Source organism: Rhinoraja longicauda, chromosome 17 (genome assembly GCF_053455715.1).
Source record: "Rhinoraja longicauda isolate Sanriku21f chromosome 17, sRhiLon1.1, whole genome shotgun sequence".
Classification (NCBI taxonomy): Eukaryota; Metazoa; Chordata; class Chondrichthyes; order Rajiformes; family Arhynchobatidae; genus Rhinoraja; species Rhinoraja longicauda.
The window spans coordinates 46,563,418-46,585,681 of NC_135969.1; the positions used below are offsets into that span (position 1 = coordinate 46,563,418).

General features: G+C 50.2%; 1 protein-coding gene across 2 annotated transcripts in view; it reads left to right on the forward strand.

Moving 5' to 3' along the window:
* The first annotated feature begins 1,225 nt into the window (after nt 1-1,225).
* LOC144601978 (FYVE, RhoGEF and PH domain-containing protein 3-like) overlaps nt 1,226-22,264 on the forward strand; it is a 143,149-nt gene continuing 122,110 nt past the window's right edge. For both annotated transcript variants that reach the window (XM_078414654.1, XM_078414655.1), the window contains exon 1: nt 1,226-1,457. In XM_078414654.1, the coding sequence (XP_078270780.1) occupies nt 1,385-1,457 (73 nt within the window). In that variant the 5' untranslated portion in view covers nt 1,226-1,384. The remainder of the gene's footprint in view (nt 1,458-22,264) is intronic.

Below are 22,264 nucleotides of genomic sequence, written 5' to 3' on the forward strand. Positions count from 1 at the left end.
TGCGGTAGAAACGGAACTGCCGATGGAGTAACTCAGCGGGTCAGGTCAGGCAGCATCTGTGGGGAACATGGATAGATGACGCTTTGGGTCGGGACCGTTCCTCAGGTTCAGACACCACTCCAGTAGTTCACTGAAGGATCTAAAGTGGTTGTACTGGGGTCAGGATTGTGGAAGGCGCTGCGGTGACGTATTTGCTGAAGTGTTGATACATCGGCGCCTATGCCGTTCTCCTTTAATTGTTCACTGAATTCTCCGTCCTCTCTCCAGCAACAAGTCAATAATCGTTGAAAGCAAATTTCTGTTGTGTGAAACATCAACGTGTAGAGAACGGGGACACAAGGAACTGCAGATGCTGGAGTCTCAAGCAAAACACAAAGTGCTGGAGGAACGCTGCGGGTCAGGCAGCATCTGTGGAAGGGATGGAGGGATGAAGAGTCCCGACTCCACAGATGCTGCCCGACCCGCAGCACTTTGTGTTCGGTACAAAGTGGGATCCACAGGAGACAAAGTAGCGGGGACGCGACTGGAATTCAGTGGATGAAGGAAATACTGGTGGGAGGGGTGGGGTTATGGGGGGGAGGGGAGGGTTGGGGGTGGGAGAAGTGGGGGGAGGGGAGGTTGGGGGTGGGGCTGAGGGGGTGGGGCTGAGGGGGAGGGGTTGTGGGGAGGGGCTGTGGGGAGGGGCTGGTGGGGTTGAGGGGGAGGGGGGGCTGTGGGGAGGGGCTGGTGGGGTTGAGGGGGAGGGGCTGAGGTTGTGGGGGAGGGGCTGTGGGGAGGGGCTGGTGGGGTTGAGGGGGAGGGGGGGCTGTGGGGAGGGGCTGGTGGGGTTGAGGGGGAGGGGGGGGCTGTGGGGAGGGGCTGGTGGGGTTGAGGGGGAGGGGGGGGCTGAGGGGGAGGGGCTGTGGGGAGGGGCTGTGGGGTTGAGGGGGAGGGGGGCTGTGGGGAGGGGCTGGTGGGGTTGAGGGGGAGGGGGGGCTGAGGGGGAGGGGCTGTGGGGAGGGGCTGGTGGGGTTGAGGGGGAGGGGGGGCTGAGAGGGAGGGGCTGTGGCGCTGAGGGGGAGGGGGGGCTGTGGGGAGGGGCTGTGGGGTTGAGGGGGAGGGGGGGCTGAGGGGGAGGGGCTGTGGGGAGGGGCTGGTGGGGTTGAGGGGGAGGGGGGGCTGAGAGGGAGGGGCTGTGGCGCTGAGGGGGAGGGGGGGCTGAGGGGGAGGGGCTGTGGCGCTGACCGTCTGCAGGCAGCGAGTGAGAGACCGATTGTCCGCGGACATTTCTTGGCCGCCGTGCGCGCGCCCGCGGGGGCGAGGATTCCCGGCGCGTGCCCGCGCTGCCCGGGCGCGCGCAGGACGCGGGAGCGGAGCCGGGAGACGAGCAGCGGCGGCGGCGAGGATGCAGCCGGGTAGCGGAGCCGGGACCGGGGGCGGGGGCGCCGCGGACAGCGAACCCCCACATCCCGGGGCCGGTGGGTGACGGGGCGCCTCCGGGGGGGGGAAGACAGACAGACAGAGGGTGGGTGGAGAGAGAGGGGGGGACTGAGGGGGAGGGGGTGCCCGCGTTTGTAAACGTGTCGCCGCCACAACCCGACCGGGCGGGGAACCGAACCCGCCGTCACTTTCACTCAGTGGTCGCTGGCCGGGTGTTTGCGCATCGCCGCGGGCGGGCGGGCGGGCGGGCGGGCGGGCTGACACCTCCTCAGCCGGGGACGGGACGGAGTCTCCCCCCCCCCCCCCCCCATGTCCACCCTCCTGTGTTCCCCCCCCCCCCCCTTGTCCTCTCTCCCCTCCATGTCTACCCCCCCCCCCCCTTGTCTACCCTGTCCCCCCCGCGGGCCGAGCCTCCCCCACCAGTGTGGCGCTGGGGCTGACACATTAGCGATGGGGAGAGAGCTGCGGGTTGGTGGAATTATTCTGAATATAACATTCCCTCGCACATTAACCAATCGTTGCCCATCAGTAACTCGACCCTGCACAGTGTGGGACATGACCAATGTGGGTGTCCCAGTTGTTCAAGTCAACATTGTGTACATCCCCTGGTCAATATTGCGTGTACCCCATGGTGTATAGGTCAACATTGTGTATGTCCCAACGTGTACACCTCCAATACTGTATATCCCATGGTGTCTGGGTCAACATTGTGTATGCCCCAACGCGTACACCTCCAATACTGTGTATATCCCATGGTGTACAGGTCAACATTGTGTACACCCTATCGTGTATGGTTCCAGTATCACAAAATGCTGGAGTAACTCAGTGGGTCAGGCAGCATCTCAGGAGAGAAGGAATGGGTGACGTTTCAGGTCGAGACCCTTCTTCAGACTGATGTCAGGGGAGGGGATGGCACAAAGAAAGGATGTAGTTGGAGACAGGAAGACAGTGGGAGAACTGGGAAGGGGGAGGGGAAAGAGAGGGTCTAAAGTTAGAGAAGTCAATGTTCATACCATTGGGCTGCAAGCTGCCCAAGCGAAATTTGAGGTGTTCCTCCAATTTGCAGTGGGCCTCACTCTGACAATGGAGGAGGCCCATGACAGAAAGGTCAGACTGGGAGTGGGAGGGGGAGGGGAAGTTGAAGTGCTGAGCCACCGGGAGAACAGGTTGGTTAAGGCGGACTGAGCGGAAGGTTCTAGTATTGTGTGTACCCCATTGTGTACGTCCAATACTGAGTACACCCCCTGGTGTGTGATATAGTACTTTATTGGTCAGAAGTATTGAGGTACTGTGAAATTCATTTTTCTATACAGTTCAGTATGTATCGCTACACATAAGCACCAATACATATGAGATGGGCCAATATTGTGTACACCCCATTGTGTGCAGGTCAACATTGTGTATACCCCATTGTGTATTGGTCCAGTATTGTGTATACTTCATGGTGTATGGGGCTAGCATTCTAACTCTGACAAGTTTCCGGTTGAGACTGTCACCCATTTGGAGTTTCAGACAAGATTATTTCTGTAAGGTAGTCACAAAATGCTGGGGTAACTCAGCGGGATGGGCAGCATCTCTGAAGAGAAGGAATGGGTGACGTTTTGGGTCGAGACCCTTCTTCAAACTGAAGACCCATCTTCAGTCTGAAGAAGGGTCACGACCCGAAACGTCTCCCGTTCCTTCTCTCCAGAGATGCTGCCTGTCCTGCTGAGTTACTCCAGTATTTTTGTCTACCTTTGATTTAAACCAGCATCTGCAGTTCTTTCCTACACAAGATTATTTCTGTTACAGCTTTTGATAAAACTGACAACAAGCCCCAAGCTGTAACAAAGGGTGTGTGCTTTGGTCTGATGATCAATGGCAGCAACTATCCTTTGGTCTCTGGGTGATGATTGAGGTGATCAGTGATCACATAACTAGGAGCAATGGGTGGGTGAGATTAGGATTCTGGGCAGCACTTGAAGTTGTAGAGAAAGGCCTGCAGCTGGAGACTGATGGGCATGGTGACTGGGACCAGGGCAACAATGAGGATGTGGGTAGACACTAAGTACTGGAGTCATGAAAGGCCTGGATAGAATGGATGTGGAGAGGATGTTTCCACTGGTGGGAGAGTCAAGGACCAGAGGTCACAGCCTCAGAATTAAAGGGTGCTCTTTTAGTAAGGAGGTGAGGAGGAACTTTTTTAGTCAGAGGTTGGTTAATCTGTGGAACTCATTGCCACAGAGGGCTGTGGAAGCCAAGTCAGTGGATATTTTTAAGGCAGAGATAGACAAATTCTTGTTTAGAACGGGTGTCAGGGGTTATGGGGAGAAGGCAGGAAAATGGGATTAGGAGGCAGAGATCAGCCATGATTGAATAGCGGAATAGACTCGATGGGCTGAATGGCCTAATTCTACTCCTATAACTTGTGAACTCTGGGTCAGGCAGCATCTCTGGAGAAAAGGCATGGGTGACATTTTGAGACCAATCTTCACTTGTGTACTCGGGGAGCACTGAGTTACTCCAGGTTTTTGTGTCCATCTTCGGTGTAAACCAGCATCTGCTGTTCCATCCAGCACATTGTATCCTGTACTGATGGGTTCAAGATTAGTCTTATATATTTTGGAGTATTGTACATTACAGTTAGCTAGCAAAATCATTGTCAGATAAAAGCTGAAAAGAAAATCAGTTGGGACATTGATTAGAAACAACAACAGCTGATAAATCAGAAATGATCTTAAATCTTCTGTTTTTTAGCTTGAAGAAGATAATTAAATGTCGTTCTGTCTTGCAGTCTTTGACCTGTAGAGATTGACCTCTCAGTTCTTGATGGAATCTGTCCACTCTCTATAATCTCCAGCTCTCCCCTGTCACCCTGTGTCATGCACCCTGTCTCCCCTCACCCTGTGTCATGTACCCCATCTCCCCTCACCCTGTCACCCTGTGTCATGTACCCCATCTCCCCTCACCCTGTCACCCTGTGTCATGTACCCCATCTCCCCTCACCCTGTCACCCTGTGTCCTGCACCTTGTCTCCCTGTGTCCTGCACCCCATCTCCCCTCACACTGTCTCCCTGTGTCCTGCACCTTGTCTCCCTGTGTCCTGCACCTTGTCTCCCTGTGTCCTGCACCCCATCTCCCCTCACCCTGTCACCCTGTGTCATGTACCCCATCTCCCCTCACCCTGTCTCCCTGTGTCCTGCACCCCATCTCCCCTCACCCTGTCTCCCTGTGTCCTGCACCCCATCTCCTGTCACCCTGTGTCATGTACCCCATCTCCCCTCACCCTGTCACCCTGTGTCCTGCACCTTGTCTCCCTGTGTCCTGCACCCCATCTCCCCTCACACTGTCTCCCTGTGTCCTGCAACCCATCTCCCCTCACACTGTCTCCCTGTGTCATGTACCCCATCTCCCCTCACCTTGTCTCCCTGTGTCCTGCACCTTGTCTCCCTGTGTCCTGCACCCCATCTCCCCTCACACTGTCACCCTGTGTCATGCACCCTGTCTCCCCTCACCCTGTGTCCTGCACCATGTCTCCCTGTGTCCTGCACCTTGTCTCCCTGTGTCCTGCACCCCATCTCCCCTCACCCTGTCACCCTGTGTCATGTACCCCATCTCCCCTCACCCTGTCACCCTGTGTCATGTACCCCATCTCCCCTCACCTTGTCACCCTGTGTCATGCACCCCATCTCCCCTCACCTTGTCTCCCTGTCCTGCACCCTGTCTCCCTGTGTCCTGCACCTCGTCTTCCTGTGTCCGTCTCCCCTGTGTCCGTCTCCCCTGTGTATCTCCCTGTCTCTCTGTAATCCCTGTCCTTCCAGGCCTTTACAAGGCGCTGCATTGCAGTGGCCATGTAAAACCACTTTACATGGAACCAACATGGAACAATAGTGAACATGTTCCTTTAGATCAGAAGGGAATCCCCTGGGGCAGAAGTGCAAGCAGATGTCCCGGGAGCTGAGGGTGACTGAGGGGGAGCGCGGTGCTGGGGTGTGAGGCTGGCTCTGCCCTCCTCTCCTTCCAAGACCCTGCTGATGGTTCTCAGAGGACAACGGGAAGGAGTTAGTGTGAAGGGAAGTGGAATGAATATTGATGTTCACGGATGTGTTGTGAAGCGTGGTGAAGAGAGTGGGACTGCACTGATGGCATTGGAGGAGTGGCAATACTGGGGCTGCAATTGTCACCCTGCTGAGACCAGGAGCCTGAGATAGGGCAGAGAGGGGCCTGAGATGGGGGCAGAGAGGGGCTTGAGATGGGGGCAAAGAGGGGCCTGAGATGGGGGCAGAGAGGGGCTTGAGATGGCAAAGAGGGGCCTGAGATGGGGGCAGAGAGGGGCCTGAGATGGGGGCAGAGAGGGGGCTGAGATGGGAGCAGAGAGGAGCCAAGGCATCTGGGAAGGTATTGACGTCATCCGTGAGTTTGTGAGTCGTGATATTATTTTCTCAGAAAAGCTATGAGCTTGAGCATTGCACATGATGCAGACATCCCTCGCCAGCTCTGGTTAGACCATGTGAGGCTTTGTCTTTTATTTCCAAATCATCCCATTATTCCAGAATCTTCCTCATGCAAACTTAAATCTGACCTGTTTCTTTTTTAATTGTTTTCTGCTGGTATCTCAATCCTTCTCAGAATAAGACAGATCCATGTTCCCCAGAGATGCTGCTTGACCCGCTGAGTTACTCCAGCACGCCGTGTCTTTTCTCGAACAAGGATCTCACGGATCTCCTGTTCATTGTTGTCCAGACAAAACCCATTATTCTGTTTCTGATTGTCTGTGCTTTCCTGGCCAGCATCCCATCCTCGGCCCTCTCTTCACTTCACAAAGTCAACGGTGTCAGATCTCACGCTGTTTCTATCACCTGTTGACTGTTTGTTTGTTTGGGTTCAGTTTATTATTCTCACGTGCACCGAGATACAGCGAGAAGGGTTCTGCATGCTATCCAATTACGTCACATCATACTGTACATGAGTACTCTCCAACCAATCGCAGGTACAGCAGGTAGAGTAATGGGACCAGTCCCAGAGTGCAGAGTGGTGGTTCACCACGAGTGTGACATTTCCAGTGAATGCCATGAGGTATGTGGCAAGATGGGGACTTCGCCCCAGGGGGCAGTTCTGTGGTTTGACAACTGCGGAGGAGAAGGTTTTCCTGAATCTGGTGGTATGGCTTTCAAGCTTTTGATGGGAGCAACGAGAAAAGGAAAGACTAGGGTGAAAATGGTCCTTGATTGAGTTGGCTGCTTTCCTGAGGCAACGTGAACTGTAGATGGAGTCAATGGTGGGGAGTCTGGTCTGTGTGATGGACTGGGCTACATCAAAAATTCTGCAATTCCTTGCAGTCTTGGGCAGAACTGTTCCCAAACCAAGCCGAGAAACATCCCAACATCATGCTTTCTGTGAATATAGACACAAAAACCTGGAGTAACTCAGCGGGTCAGACCGCATCTCTGGAGAAAAGGAATAGGTGACATTTCGGGTCGAGACCCTTCTTCAGACCTGAAACGTCACCTATTCCTTTTCTCCAGAGATGCTGTCTGACCCGCTGAGTTACTCCAACATTTTGTGTCTATCTTCGGTTTAAACCAGCATCTGCAGTTAAGATTTTAAATATGAATTAGAGACTTTTGAACTGGAGGTGCAGTGGACCAAACCACAGAACACATACTGTGCAGGCCCTCCTGCACAGTATGTGTTCTGTGGTTTGGTCCACTGCACCTCCAGTTCAAAAGTCTCTAATTCATATTTAAAATCTTTCTTGATCTCATCCTTCCTTGGGTCTTTCAGCTCCCTGTGATGTCCCTAGCTCCCACCTCCACCTGTGTCTGTTGTCCCCATCTCCCACCTCCACCTGTATCTGTTGCCCCCAGCTCCACCTGTCTGTTGTTCCCACCTCCACCTGTCTGTTGTCCCCACCTCCACCTGTCTGTTGTCCCCACCTCCACCTGTCTGTTGTCCCCACCTCCACCTGTCTGTTGTCCCCATCTCCCACCTCCACCTGTCTGTTGCCCCCACCTCCACCTGTCTGTTGTCCCCACCTCCACCTGTCTGTTGACTCCATCTTCCACCTCCACCTATCTGTTGCCCCCAGCTCCACCTGTGTCTGTTGCCCCCAGCTCCACCTATGTCTGTTGCCCCCAGCTCCACCTGTCTGTTGATCCCACCTCCACCTGTCTGTTGATCTCACCTCCACCTGTCTGTTGATCTCACCTCCACCTGTGCCACATTCCTTTCACTCCCACCATTAGTGCATCTCCTCGCTGTTGGCAACTGTGTCTTTGACCTGGTCCATGTTGTGGAATTCTGAGATTTGTTCTCTGAACTCTGTCTCTTTACCTGTGTTTATTTTAGCCACCTATGATTTATATTAGTCTGAGCGTGGGCGCGGCGTGCTTTCCCAAGTAAAGACATTTATAAATGCAAACTTCTCTTTGATTTGGAGTTGGGTTTACTCCACCATACACCCACCGTGTTGAAATATTCAGCTCCGTGAAATCCCATGTACATTTTGATATTGGCATTTAAGAGACTTTTGGAGAGGTGGGTGGATATGGGTTATGTGCCAGTAGATAAGAGCTGGTCTTGGCACCATGTTCAGCACGGACATTGTGGGCTGAATGGCCTGTTCTTGTCCCAACCTGAAAGGTAACCTATCTATGTTCTCAGTGGATGCTGCCTGGCCCGCTGAGTTACGACATCTTATGAGTTGCATTTAATGTGTGTTAGCTGGGCAGGAGTTTGTCGTTTGCCAGTTCTGAACATTGAAAGGATCTGGATTTTTATTGGCAGCGTAACCTCACCTATATTCAGAATAAAGTTCGCTTTTATTAATGTATTTTAAATCATACTTTTTGAAGTAAAAAAAAAGAGATTTGCTGGAGTTTATTGTTGGCCTTGGAGACTTGTTGGCATGTGGACCTAACACGAGAAGCCTGAAAACAGAGGTTCCTCCCAGTAATTTATCCGTAAATGTCCCCAAATCCAGCTCCCTGGAATATGCTCTCCTGGCTGAAATTGTAGTGTGGAAAATGTTTAGAAATTATGCTGAGTGGAATTTATTTTAATGCAGTCCCACACCAGCTGGTTTTGATGCAAATTGCTAGCAATCTGTACAGGCAAAGTCAAGCACTGTAGCTGTGTGATTAGACCACTTTGTGTGTTGAATGGGTTATAATTATTTTAATGGATCGTGAGCCAGTCGTATTCAAATCGCAGTTGACGGTAATTGGGTGGGAGTTCAGGAACAGGAGCTTCATTCTCCAACCAATTCCATCCTTCAGTGAGATCTTGGCTGATGTGTGGACCACATCCGTGCTGTATCCAAAACCTTCAAATAACTCCTTGAAGTCAAGCGAATATACAGTTCTTAATGTCTCGTAATGATAGCACATATCATGCAGGTAGATCTATGTGGAATCCTTCCAAGACTGATGTATTCTTGCAGGTGACCATATTATGCTCAAAACAAATACTTCAGTTGTAAATGATTAAAATAGTGGGAGCAATGCGGTGGAGAGGCTGGGTTACTGCACATCCCCATGTAATTCATGTCATGAGTTAGAACTATTTAATACTTCTTGATAGGTTCTTGATTTGATAGCTATTTAATACTCTGACTGTAATGATGTTGGACGGTGGAAGTGGGCTACAAGATAACAAGTGATATCTGTAGTGGTGAAGTATGTGCTCTTTACGTTACTAAGATAGTATTTTGGTAAGTTGGTATTTTCAAAACACAGTGAGCAAGCCAGCGATCAGCTTGTAGGCTGCCTGTTACTCATCTTGTCTCTCCAGCTACTGAAAGTGGCTGTGTAGGTAAACACTGAATGGTCGTTTGGGTGTGAGTGCTCTGTACTGTGCTGGAATAATGATGTGGAATCCTACAGGGAGTTTAACAATAGAAGTCTGCCAAAACTCACATGCAGGAAATACCTTTCCGTTCTGTACAACCCTGAACGTATATATCTTTAAAAAAAAACTATATGTTGAAACAAAGTGGTGATGTAAGTTTGTTGCTCTTTTGTAGAGGAAAGTACTATTTCCAATAAACTTGTTCTATTGATGGAAAATATACTGGGAAGGCAAAGTGGAAAATGGGTTCATCAGATCATAAGTGATAGAATAGAGTTAGGCCCTTCAACCCATCAAGTCTACTCCACCATTTAATCATGGCTGATCTATCTCTCCCTCGTAACCCCACTCGCCTGCCTTCTCCCCATAACCCCTGACACCCGGACTAAAAATAACAAGTTGCCTGTAATGTCCACTTGAACCCCGTTTGACCTCCACGTGCCAGGAGAGGTCAAACACTGCAGCCTGATAAAGGCGTCGTGTGGAATCGTACTCAGTGAAGAAAACAATCTCCATCTGTGCCGTTTGTTGGTAAACTCGTGCGGTTACTCCAAATGCATTCTGCGTATCCTTTACAAAACGGCATTCAAATGTTGTCTTGGATCTTGGATGTTTATTTACTTAAAATTGCCTCTCATAATTCATCATTGCCTGAAAGTAAAGACTCTCCACTAACAGTCGAACTAAAATGTAGCAGGAATCTGTCAAGGTGGTACTGAGTGCAGTGGCACTGGCCTTATAAAACAACCCAGTGGAGGGAGCAGAGATTACATCAACTTCCAAGATGATGTAAAATTTATCTTTGTTCATAAACATCTGTCAAAGTGTACTTGCAGTTTACAACACAGATATTCACATGCTATCCGTATGATGCTTGCTTGAAAGTCAGATTGCTCAGCCACAGGGATTTACTTGAATCAAGGAGAAGGCACAGAGATGTTCTATTTATAAAGTTTGTAGCTTTCAGTGCAAGACTATTTTATGACTCTCACAGGTAGACACAAAGTGCTGGAGTAACTCAGCGGGTCAGGCAGCATCTGTGGAGAACATGGATAGGTGACATTTCACAGAGCGCTGGAGTAACTCAGCGGGTCAGGCAGCATCTCGGGAGAGAAGGAATGGGTGACGTTTCGCGTGGAGACCCTCAGACTGATGTCAGGGGAGGGGGCGGGACAAAGACTCACAGCTACATTTTGTTTTTGCAGTGCCTGCAACGTTGCTTATTGGCGCTGTCGAGATGTGATATAGATCTGTTTATATGGGAGACTGTGCCTTTGGAAGTCCCTGTTCTTTTTAAGGGTATACTTGATGAAATTGTACATGGGTTTATCCAACAAAATTTGATGTTTGGCTGAGTTATTACTTAATTTGGTTACCTCTTAACTGGAATGAAAAATAAATTATCAAATCCAAATTCTTAAACAATTTTATAAAATATTTATATTGCTATTATACGTTAAATTATTCCAACTAATTACTCCCCAGATTGTAACACAAAATGCTGGAGTAACTCCTCAGCGGGACAGGCAGCATCTCTGGAGAGAAGGAATGGGTAACGTTTCGGGTCGAGAACCTAATGCAAGAGATGCTGCCTGTCCCGCTGAATTACTCCAGCTTTTTGTGTCTGTTTTCGGTTTAAACGAGCATCCGCAGTTCATTCCTACACAGGAATAAAATATAATATTCTTTGAGAATATCCTTTTCATATGGGTGAAAATTTACTTGTAATGATGTGCTAAGAAAGTACTAATGGATACGAATGCTGAGAAAGTACTAAATAATACTTGTGCCAAAAAATGACTAAATGATACTGGTTCTGAGCTTCATGAGGATTTGAGCATAATTTATGGCTGAATGTGGAAACGACGGTCTGTTTTCCTACGGTGTTATGTCTGAAAGAGCCTAAATGTTGATGCTTGCAAACTTTGTATGACCCAATCCTCCTCTGTGATTGAGGCGTGCGTTTATGTTGCAAGGCGATGGTTTGTTTCAGAATGGCCGGGGTGTGAAGGTGTTTCTCATCTCCGTGCAATACAGCGCAGTGCCCCAGGTAGACACTGGGGGCAGCAGTGAGTTCCCCACAAGTGATCGGCACACAAGGTTGGTGAGTCAGGGAGAACATCCTGATTCACCTGATGCTTCCAGGCACAACATCTGCTGGTTTAGACACAAGATGCTGGAGTAACCCAAGGGGACAGGTGTAAACCAGCATCTGCAGTTCTTTCCTACATCTGCTGAGGTAGCATCATGAACGTGCAGTGGGTTTGGGCTAGGGTTTCCAACTGTCCCGTATTAGCCGGGACATCCTGTATTTTGGGCTAAATTGGTTTGCCCCGTCTGGGACCGCCCTTGTCCCATATTAGGCCCGGACACTGTAGGCCCGGGGGCCACTGTAGGCCCGGGGGACACTGTAGGCCCGGGGGCTGCTGTAGGCCCAGACACTGTAGGCCCGGGGGCTGCTGTAGGCCCGGACACTGTAGGCCCGGGGGCCACTGTAGGCCCGGACACAGTAGCCCGGGGGCCGCTGTAGGCCCGGACACTGTAGGCCCGGACACTGTAGGCCCGGGGGCCACTGTAGGCCTGGACACTAGGCCCACGGGCCGCTGTAGGCCCGGACACTGTAGGCCTGGGGCCCGCTGTAGGCCAGGACACTGTAGGCCCGGCCACTGTAGGCTAACGGAGTGTGTTTGGGGAGCGGGGCCGAGTGCGTTCGCTTGACGGAGGTTGCGTAGCAACACGCCTCCCGGCCCGGGCGGCCGCCATTGGTGGAGCGGGAGCACGTGGCCGCTGGCTGGGTGAGGTCACGTGGGGCACGGGGCGGTGACGTCACCTTTTGTCCCTTATTTGGGAGTGAGAAAGTTGGCAACCCTAGTTTGGACAGAGAGGGGCAGCAAGTTCAGGACTCTGAGGAGAAGGATGGTGAGTGTAGTGAAAAGCCAAGATTATGCATTAAATCCATTGTGGATCCATTCTACATAACGAGACACATCACAAGGACAAAGGTTGGTGGGAATGGACAAATTAATTATACATTGGGTGATGTAAGTTGGGACAACAGGTTAATTAACTGAAGAGGCTTTATACTCAAATAATATTTGATTTAATAAGGCCAAGGCATCAGTCAACTAACTAATGAAACAGCAGGTCACTATTGGGGATTAATGACCAGGGCAACAAGTGATGTGATGCATCACAGATAGACACAAAGTGCTGGAGTAACTCAGCGGGACAGGCAGCATCTGTGGAGAGAAGGAATGGGTGACGTTTCAGGTCGAGACCCTTCTTCAAACCTTCTCCAGCGACGCTGCCTCGCTGAGTTACTCCAGCATTGTGTGTCTTCAGTGTAAACCAACCTCTGCAGTTCACTGCCTACACATATGTGATGGATGCATCAAACCTTTTTTTGTTTTTTTCTGAAAGGAACAAAAACAACTTACTCTGGAGCTGAATCTCGAATATAAAGAGTGAAGCTGGGAATACAAGACTGGGACTGGGGCAGCTGGCTTCAACATCTGTAGGTCATTACCATTCCACACAACTGACAGCACATCTGGAATTTGCCGACTTGCAGAGCCTCACACAGAGGTCCCAGGCAGCGAGCTGAGGCCACAGCTGGAGAGCGGGCTGGTCACCACACAGCAGCAGTGGGAGGGAGGTGCTGAGGAGATTGTCAGGGGCAGACAGCTTCAGGTGTGAGGAGATGCTGTGTTTGTTTCGGAGCAGAGAAGGCTGGGAGGGGGGGGGGATCTGATAGAGCCATATAAAAGTACAAGAGGTCAGATAGGGTATCTGGCAAGAGACCCTTCCCTGTGGCTGAGATGTCCAAAACCAGGCAGTGCCTCAGAAGGCAGTGGAGGCCAATTCTCTGAATGCATTCAAGAGAGAGCTAGATAGAGCTCTTAAGGATAGCGGAGTCAGGGGGTATGGGGAGAAGGCAGGAACGGGGTACTGATTGAGAATGATCAGCCGTGATCACATTGAATGGCGGTGCTGGCTCAAAGGGCCGAATGGCCTCCTCCTGCACCTATTGTCTATGGCCTGTTTGTCAGGGGTAGGAGGTTCAGAGGAGACAGGAAATGTTTTGTCAGAGGCCCAGGCAACACTCCCCACTACTAATAGCCAGGGTGTTACAGCTGGGGACCCAATGCTGGCAAACACCATCAATGTGATGGATAGTGGATGGTCAGTGTGGGCACAGTGGTCAGTGTGGGCACAGTGGTCAGTGTGGGCACAGTGGTCAGTGTGGGCACAGTGGTCAGTGTGGTCAGTGGGCACAGTGGTCAGTGTGGACACTGGGCACAGTGGTCAGTGTGGACACTGGGCACAGTGGTCAGTGTGGGCACAGTGGTCAGTGTGGGCACAGTGGCCAGTGTGGGCACAGTGGTCAGTGTGGGCACAGTGGTCAGTGTGGACACGGCACAGTGGACAGCATGGGCACAGTGGTCAGTGTGAGCACAGTGGTCAGTGTGGACACGGCACAATGGTCAGTGTGGACACAGTGGTCAGTGTGGACACTGGGCACAGTAGTCAGTGTGGGCACAGTGGTCAGTATGGGCACAGTGGTCAGTGTGGACACTGGTCAGCATGGGCACACTGGGCACAGTGGTCAGTGTGGACACAGTGGTCAGTGTGGACACTGGCACAGTGGTCAGTGTGGGCACAGTGGTCAGTGTGGGCACAGTGGTCAGTGTGGACACTGGTCAGCATGGGCACACTGGGCACAGTGGTCAGTGTGGGCACAGTGGTCAGTGTGGACACTGGGCACAGTAGTCAGTGTGGGCACAGTGGTCAGTGTGGGCACAGTGGTCAGTGTGGACACTGGTCAGCATGGGCACACTGGGCACAGTGGTCAGTGTGGGCACAGTGATCAGTGTGGACACAGTGGTCAGCGTGGACACAGTGGTCAGTGTGGACACTGGGCACAGTAGTCAGTGTGGGCACAGTGGTCAGTGTGGACACAGTGGTCAGCGTGGGCACACTGGGCACAGTGGTCAGTGTGGACACAGTGGTCAGTGTGGACACTGGGCACAGTGGATACAGTGGACACTGGTCAGTGTGGGCACACTGGGCACAGTGGTCAGTGTGGACACACTAGGCACAGTGGTCAGTGTGGGCGCAGTGGTCAGTGTGGGCACAGTGGACACAGTGGTCAGTGTGGACACAGTGGTCAGCGTGGACACACTGGGCACAGTGGTCAGTGTGGGCACAGTGGTCAGTGTGGGCACACTGGGCACAGTGGACAGTGTGGGCACAGTGGTCAGCATGGGCACACTGGGCACAGTGGTCAGTGTGGACACTGGGCACAGTGGTCAGCGTGGACACTGGGCACAGTGGTCAGTGTGGGCACACTGGGCACAGTGGACAGTGTGGGCACAGTGGTCAGCATGGGCACACTGGGCACAGTGGTCAGTGTGGACACTGGGCACAGTGGTCAGTGTGGACACTGGGCACAGTGGTCAGCGTGGACACTGGGCACAGTGGTCAGTGTGGGCACACTGGGCACAGTGGACAGTGTGGGGACAGTTAGCTGCAGGACCTGTCTCTGTCCAGCACCACTCCTGCACTCAGCCCTTCTATGGAATTCAGATACATAATTGAGAGGCCACTGATTTAAGGTTTTATACGAACTATGCACATTCTAAAAATCAAATTCTGTGTTGTATGAATATGAATTTAATGGCGCACAGAGTCATAATTAATGTCCATCTGTCCACAAAACAGTTGTGTGTGTGTGTGCCTGTGTGTGTGCCTGTGTGTTTGCCTGTGTGTGTTTGCCTGTGTGTGTATCAGTGTGCGCGCGCGTGCCAGTGTAAGTGGAAGTGTGTGTGGCAGTGCATGTGTCCTTCCTTGTGTGTGTGTGTAGATATGTGTATGTGTATATATATGTGTGTGTATAGATATATGTGTGTGTAGATATACGTGTGTGTAGATATATGTGTGTGTGTAGATATAAGTGTGTATGTGTGTAAGTGTGTGTAGATATATGTGTAGATATACGTGTGTGTGTGTGTATGTGTGTAAGTGTGTGTAGATATATGTGTGTAGATATATGTGTAGATATATGTGTGTATGTGTAGATATACGTGTGTGTGTATGTGTAAGTAGATATACGTGTGTGTAGATATACGTGTGTGTGTAGATATACGTGTGTGTGTGTAGATATACGTGTATGTGGATATACGTGTGTGTGGATATATGTGTGTGTGTAGATACAAGTGTGTGTGCAGATATATATGTGTGTGTGTGTGTGTGGATATACATGTGTGCCTGTGTATGTGTGAGTTGGTATTGTAAATCCTTCACGTTTCAAAATATATTGGTCCATAAAATTAAAAAAGCGACTAATATTTCAGCTTCTATCTGAATTACATGTGAATGTTCTAATCTTTAATACTTTAATAAAATGTATTAAAATTGTAGGTGTATTTTTATCATCTTGGTTTTATATCGGAGGCTTGCAGACTGTGTTTGCAGACTGCAGCCTCCCTGGTCTGACCCTCACTGCTCAGTGGCGGGGTGGGAGGAGCAGGGGGTGGGGAGGGGGAGGGGTGGGAGGGGTGGGTGGTGGAGGGGGGTGGGGAGGGGTGGGAGGAGCGGGTGGTGGGGAGGGGGGGAGGGGCAGGGGGTGTGGAGGGATAGGAGTGGTGAGTGGGGAGGGGTGGCAAGCGGGGAGGGAGAGGGTGGGGAGGGGCAGGGGGAGGGGTGGGGAGGGGGAGGGGTGGGGAGCAGGGAGGGGGAGGGGGAGGGAGAGGGGTGGGGGGCAGGGGGAGGGGTGGAGAGGAGCGGGGAGAGGTGCGGAGCAGGGAGCGGGCAGGGGGAGGGGTGGAGAGGAGCGGGGAGGGGTGGAGGGGAGCGGGGAGGGGTGGGGAGCGGGGAGGGGTGGGGAGGGGTGGAGAGGAGTGGGGAGCGGGGAGGGGTGCGGAGCAGGGAGCGGGCAGGGGGAGGGGTGGAGAGGAGTGGGGAGCGGGGTGGGGAGGGGTGCCACAACTGATCTCTGGGTGGTCACTCTATCGGGGAGATGGTGCCCCACTCGACAGTTCATCAGTCGCCCGGCCTTGTTCCCTGGACATTGCTGTCACTGCCTGAAGATGGTTTGTGGAACTTCACATTGTTTTGCAAATTTATGTCGGAACCACTTTAAGAGTTTTATCCGAGTTGTTTTTAGTTTAGTTTTAAACTAAAACTATCAAACCTGAAGACTTTTATGCAAGTCTTACTGCATCTTCAATGGGAATATGAAAGTGAGTCAATGATATTTGTGAATTTGAGATATTGTAATTTGCACCAGGTTTGTTTACCTTGGTCCTGTGTACATCTTCTTTAGTCAGAGGGTGAATCTGTGGAATTCTTTACCACAGACGGCTGTAGAGGCCAAGTCAGCAAATATTTTTCAGGCTGAGATTGACAGATGCTTGATTAGTACAGGTGTCAGGGGTCATGAGGAGAAGGCAGGAGAATGGGGTTAGGAGAGAAAGATGGACCAGCCATGATTGAATGGTGGAGTAGACTGGATGGGCTAAACGGCCTAATTCTGCTCCTTGAACTTCTGAACTTTGCTGATAACATAGTTCATTTTCGGGTAACATTTGGAATGTCTTTCTTATTCTCATCTGGTTGGCATCCGTCCACCAGCGGGAGATGGAGCGGCTTTGATATTGTCCTGTTTGGGGAGTGAATGTTTCTCCTGTGGCTCCATCTCCTGTAGTTGACCAGCCTGCCCATGACAGGTAGACCCTCCTAGTCTGAACAAGGGTCTCAACCTGAAATGTCACCCATCCCTTCTCTCCAGAGATGCTGCCTGACCCGCTGAATTACTCCAGCACTCTGTGAAACGTCACCTATCCATGTTCTCCACATATGCTGCCTGACCCGCTGAGTTACTCCAGCACTCTGAGACGTCACCCATCCCTTCTCTCCAGAGGTGCTGTTTGACCCGCTGAGTTATTCCAGCATTTTGTGTCTATCTCAGGTAGACCCTCCCACAGCTTCACAGGTGAGGTGATCTCTGGCCATTGGATTGTTATTCCCATCACCATTGTCATTCCCATCACCATTGGCAATTCTTCCAAATATTTCTAAAATAATCTGATGTAAGTGTCTTGTCGAGGGAGCGGATGCTGTGTTTGTATTCTGTAACTGCTCCCAGCTGATGAGTTGGGCTCGTGCACTCTGTGACCAGCACAGTATAACGTGGAACAGGTCACGCCAAGTTTGTCATTCCTGGAGTGCACTGTCATTGCCGGAGCCACCATCAGTCACACAAACTTTTTCACACAGAGAGTTGTGATTCTGTGGAATTCTCTGCCTCAGAAGGCAGTAGAGGCTGGTTCACTGGATGCATTCAAAAGAGAGTTGGATAGAGCTCTTAGGGCTAACGGAATCAAGGGATTTGGGGAGAAGGCAGGAACGGGGTACTGATTGTGAATGATCAGCCATGATCACAATGAATGGCGGTGCTGGCTCAAGGGCCAAATGGTCTCCTCATGCGCCTATTGTCTATGTATCTATGCGACTATGTACGACGGATGTTGGAATTCCTGTTGAATAACTTTGGAAAGTTTTGCTGAGGAAAAGGATGTAGTTGTGAAAAGGATTTTGGCAAATGTCTGATCAAAGACAGGAAGGGAAACCAAAAACAATGAGGTGAAAGAAGATTAAAGACGATGGGAATTCCTTCAGAACACCCGTACAATATTACACATATGTGGCAGCACACTTTATACTGATAATGAGAAACAGTGCCTTGAATGCTGGAAGTCTGATCCATAAAATAAATAATGGGAAATACTCAGGAGGTGTGACAGCGTCTCTAGACGGAGGGGAGTTGAGCGTTTCACGATGACCTTTCATCAGGACTGGGGTACATTGCTGAAGATGAGTGGATGGTGCGTGGGTGGCCAGATCAGATTTCTTTGTGCCCATAATCCAACCCTCCATCCACTCTCTAACCTCTCCCTGTATGCCAGACGTATTCCTAGTCTGAAGAAGTTCTGACCCGTAATATTACCTATTCCTTTCCTCCAGAGAATCTGCCTGACCCGCTGAGTTACTCCAGCACTCTGTGAAACGTCACCTATCCATGTTCTCCACAGATGCTGCCTGACCCGCTGCGTTACTCCAGCACTCTGTGAAACGTCACCTATCCATGTTCTCCACAGATGCTGCCTGACCCGCTGAGTTACTCCAGCATTCTGTGTTTAACCCCACTATGGTAGTACCACTCCCAGTTAAACATTGCCTTGATGTCTTGGGCAGTCACACAAGCTTCATCTCAGAAGTTCACCTTGTTTATACAAAGTTGGAATGCGGTCTGCAACCAAATAGTTTTGCCCAAAGCCCCAACTAATCCTCACTGGATTATCAGAGGCAAGGAGCAATGGAGTTATACAGCAGGGAAACAGGCCCTTCGGCCCAACTTGTCCATGTCACCGTTGCCTGACCCACTTGCCTGCACCTGGCCCATATCCCTCTTAACCTTTACTATCGATGTACCTGTCAAAGAATCTTTTGTATGTCATAATTGTTCCTGCCTCTATCACGCCCTTTGGCAGCTCCCTGCATTTATGCATCTCTCTGGGCATGGGAACCAAAAGTCACCCCTCCAGTCCCTTTAAAATGTTCCCCTCTCACCTGAAAATGAGGACCTCTAGTTTCAGACTCCCCTGCCTGAGGGCAAAGATTCACCTTATTTATATGCCGAATGGTTTTATTTATCTGTGTAAGGTCTCCCCGCAGCCTTCTGCGCTCCAGGGAAAATAGGTCCAACCTCTCCTTATAACAAACCTCCAGACACGGTGATACTCCTGTGAATCTTTGCTGCATCCATTCCAGTTTAATTGCAAGGTGAGCAGAACTGTACACAGTACTCCAAATGTGGCCTGTCGTACCATTGCAACATCATGTCCCAACTGCTGAACTTAATACCCTGACTGATGAAGGCAAGCATGCCAAACATGTGCTGACTACCTGTGTCTCCACTCTCCCGGAACTATGAACCTGCACCCCTCAATCTCTCTATTCCACAGCACTCCCCAAGACTGCGTTTTACACAGTAAGCCCTGCCTTGATTTGTCTTTCCAAATTGCAGCACCTCGCATTTATCTGTGGAACTCCATCTGCCTGTCCATTTAGGATGAGATTTCACCCAGAGAGTTGTGAATCTGTGGAATTCTCTGCCACAGGAAGCAGTGGAGCCCAATTCACTGGATGTTTTCAAGAAAAAGTTAGATTTAGCTCTTAGAACTAATGGAATCAAGGGATATGGGGAAAAAGCAGGAACGGGCTACTGATTGTGGATGATCAGCCATGATCATATTGAATGATCGTGCTGGCTCCAAGGGTCGAATGGCCTCCTCCTGCACCTATTTTCTGTTTCTATGAAAAGTCCTTGTACATTGACTTTAAACTTGAAGTCAAGAGTTAATACTGTAACCAAGTTGCTATTGCGTGAACTAGGTCAGCAGTGGACTGTGGGCTTGGCAGTTCCAATCCAGCTCAACACAGTCTGATGCTGGAGGCTGACATCGTGATAATTATTTTTATCAGCCTGACCCACGGCTGGTCAGTGGAGTGTAAGCACTCACATTCTATAGCTTCAACTAAATGGTCATTTGGCAACCTGTTATCTATTTGTGAAACAGAGGAATTGTTGAGGAAAACAGGAGTGCATCAATCTGTGGATGTTTGCACCAATCTGAGGAAGGAGCGATTGTGAAGCCTCTTTGTAACAAGGGATGTTAGAGCTGTCTGTGATCCATGAGAAGGGAAAGCAGTGACAGCACATTCAAAAACTCGCCTTTTTTGCCATTTTTTGCTCCTTGTTATTAACTTAGAAAATGAGACCTGTGTTTCAAGTTTGGTCCGGAGTTTATCTTATTTTAATGAATATATTGTTAACGTGACGTGCAAGCTGTGTCGATGATCGGTGTGATCAGTCAAATCTTATCTGGAGTTTCTGTTCCAATTGATACATCCGACTTTCCACTTCATTGCTGAACAGAGCTGCATTCATAACGTGCTCAACGTCTTGTCCTCAGAAGTTAGTTGAATAAAACATTGTTTGCATCTTGCAGTCTTCTGTGACAGTAAACATTCTGGACTAGAATGTTTGATTTGTGGTGGCTGACTGGAATGAGATGACAAACCTGCAGAGGAGATGATTGGATGGCACTGAAAGGTTCCAACTTTGTTTAAATGAGCAGCCCATTTCAACACTGCACCCAAGAGGAAAGGGAACTGAACAGTTTGCAAAAGGCCATTAATAATGTGTTATATCTGGACTTCCAGAAGGCTTTCGACAAGGTCCCACATAAGAGATTAGTATGCAAACTTAAAGCACATGGTATTGTGGGTTCAGTATTGATGTGGATAGAGAACTGGCTGGCAGACAGGAAGCAAAGAGTAGGAATAAACGGGTCCTTTTCAGAATGGCAGGCAGTGACTAGTGGGGTACCGCAAGGCTCAGTGCTGGGACCCCAGCTATTTACAATATATATTAATGATTTGGACGAGGGAATTGAATGCAACATCTCCAAGTTTGCGGGTGACACGAAGCTGGGGGGCAATGTTAGCTGTGAGGAGAATGCTAGGAGGCTGCAACGCGACTTGGATAGGTTAGGTGAGTGGGCAAATGCATGGCAGATGCAGTATAATGTGGATAAATGTGAGGTTATCCACTGGTGGCAAGAACAGGAAAGCAGACTATTATCTGAATGGTGGCCGATTGGAGAAGGGGAGATGCAGCGAGACCTGGGTGTCGTGGTGCACCAGTCATTGAAAGTAGGCATGCAGGTGCAGCAGGCAGTGAAGAAAGCGAATGGTATGTTGGCATTCATAGCGAGGGGATTTGAGTATAGGAGCGGGGAGGTTCTGTTGCACACCTCTGTTGAGACCACACCTCGAGTATTGCGTACAGTTTTGGTCTCCTAATGTGAGGAAAGACATTCTTGCCATAGAGGGAGTACAGAGAAGGTTCACCAGATTGATTCCTGGGATGGCAGGACTTCCATATGAAGAAAGACTGGATAGACTCGGCTTGTACTCGCTGGAATGTAGAAGATTGAGGGGGGATCTTATAGAAACTTGCAAAATTCTTAAGGGGTTGGACAGGCTAGATGCAGGAAGATTGTTCCCAATGTTGGGGAAGTCCAGAACAAGGGGTCACAGTTTAAGGATAAGGGGGAAGTCTTTTAGGACCGAGATGAGAATGTTTTTTTTCACACAGAGAGTGGTGAATCTGTGGAATTCTCTGCCACAGAAGGTAGTTGAGGCCAGTTCATTGGCTATATTTAAGAGGGAGTTAGATGTGGCCCTTGTGGCTAAAGGGATCAGGGGGTATGGAGAGAAGGCAGGTACGGGATACTGAGTTGGATGATCAGCCATGATCATATTGGCAGTTCCAATCCAGCTCAACACAGTCTGATGCTGGAGGCTGACATCGTGATAATTATTTTTATCAGCCTGACCCACGGCTGGTCAGTGGAGTGTCAGGCTCGAGGGGCCGAATGGCCTACTCCTGCACCTATTTTCTATGTTAATTATGCTGCCCATGTCTCGGAAAGTATTTTAACTTCCCATGCTAGCAAGTAATTCCCAGAACAAAGCCATTCTGCCTGTTGTTCAGGTGCAGTGCTACTGGCTCGCTGTGCTGTGAAGTTGCACCATCGTTTTGCTGATTTGCTTCTGGTCAACGTAAACCCCATATCTGAGGAAGGATGTGCTGGCTCTAGAGAGGGTCCAGAGGAGGTTTACAAGAATGATCCCAGGAATGAGTGCATATAATGAGCATTTGTCAGCACTGGGCCTGTACTTGCTGGTGTTTAGAAGAATGAGGTGGGGGGGGGGACCTCACTGAAACATACAGAATAATGAAAGGCTTGGATAGAGTGGAATTGGAGAGGATGTTTCCACTAGTGGGAGAGTCTAGGAGTAGAGGTCACAGCCTCAGAGCTAAAGGATGTTCCTTTAGGAAGGAGATGAGAAGGAATTTCTTTATACCAGAGGGTGGTGAATCTGTGGA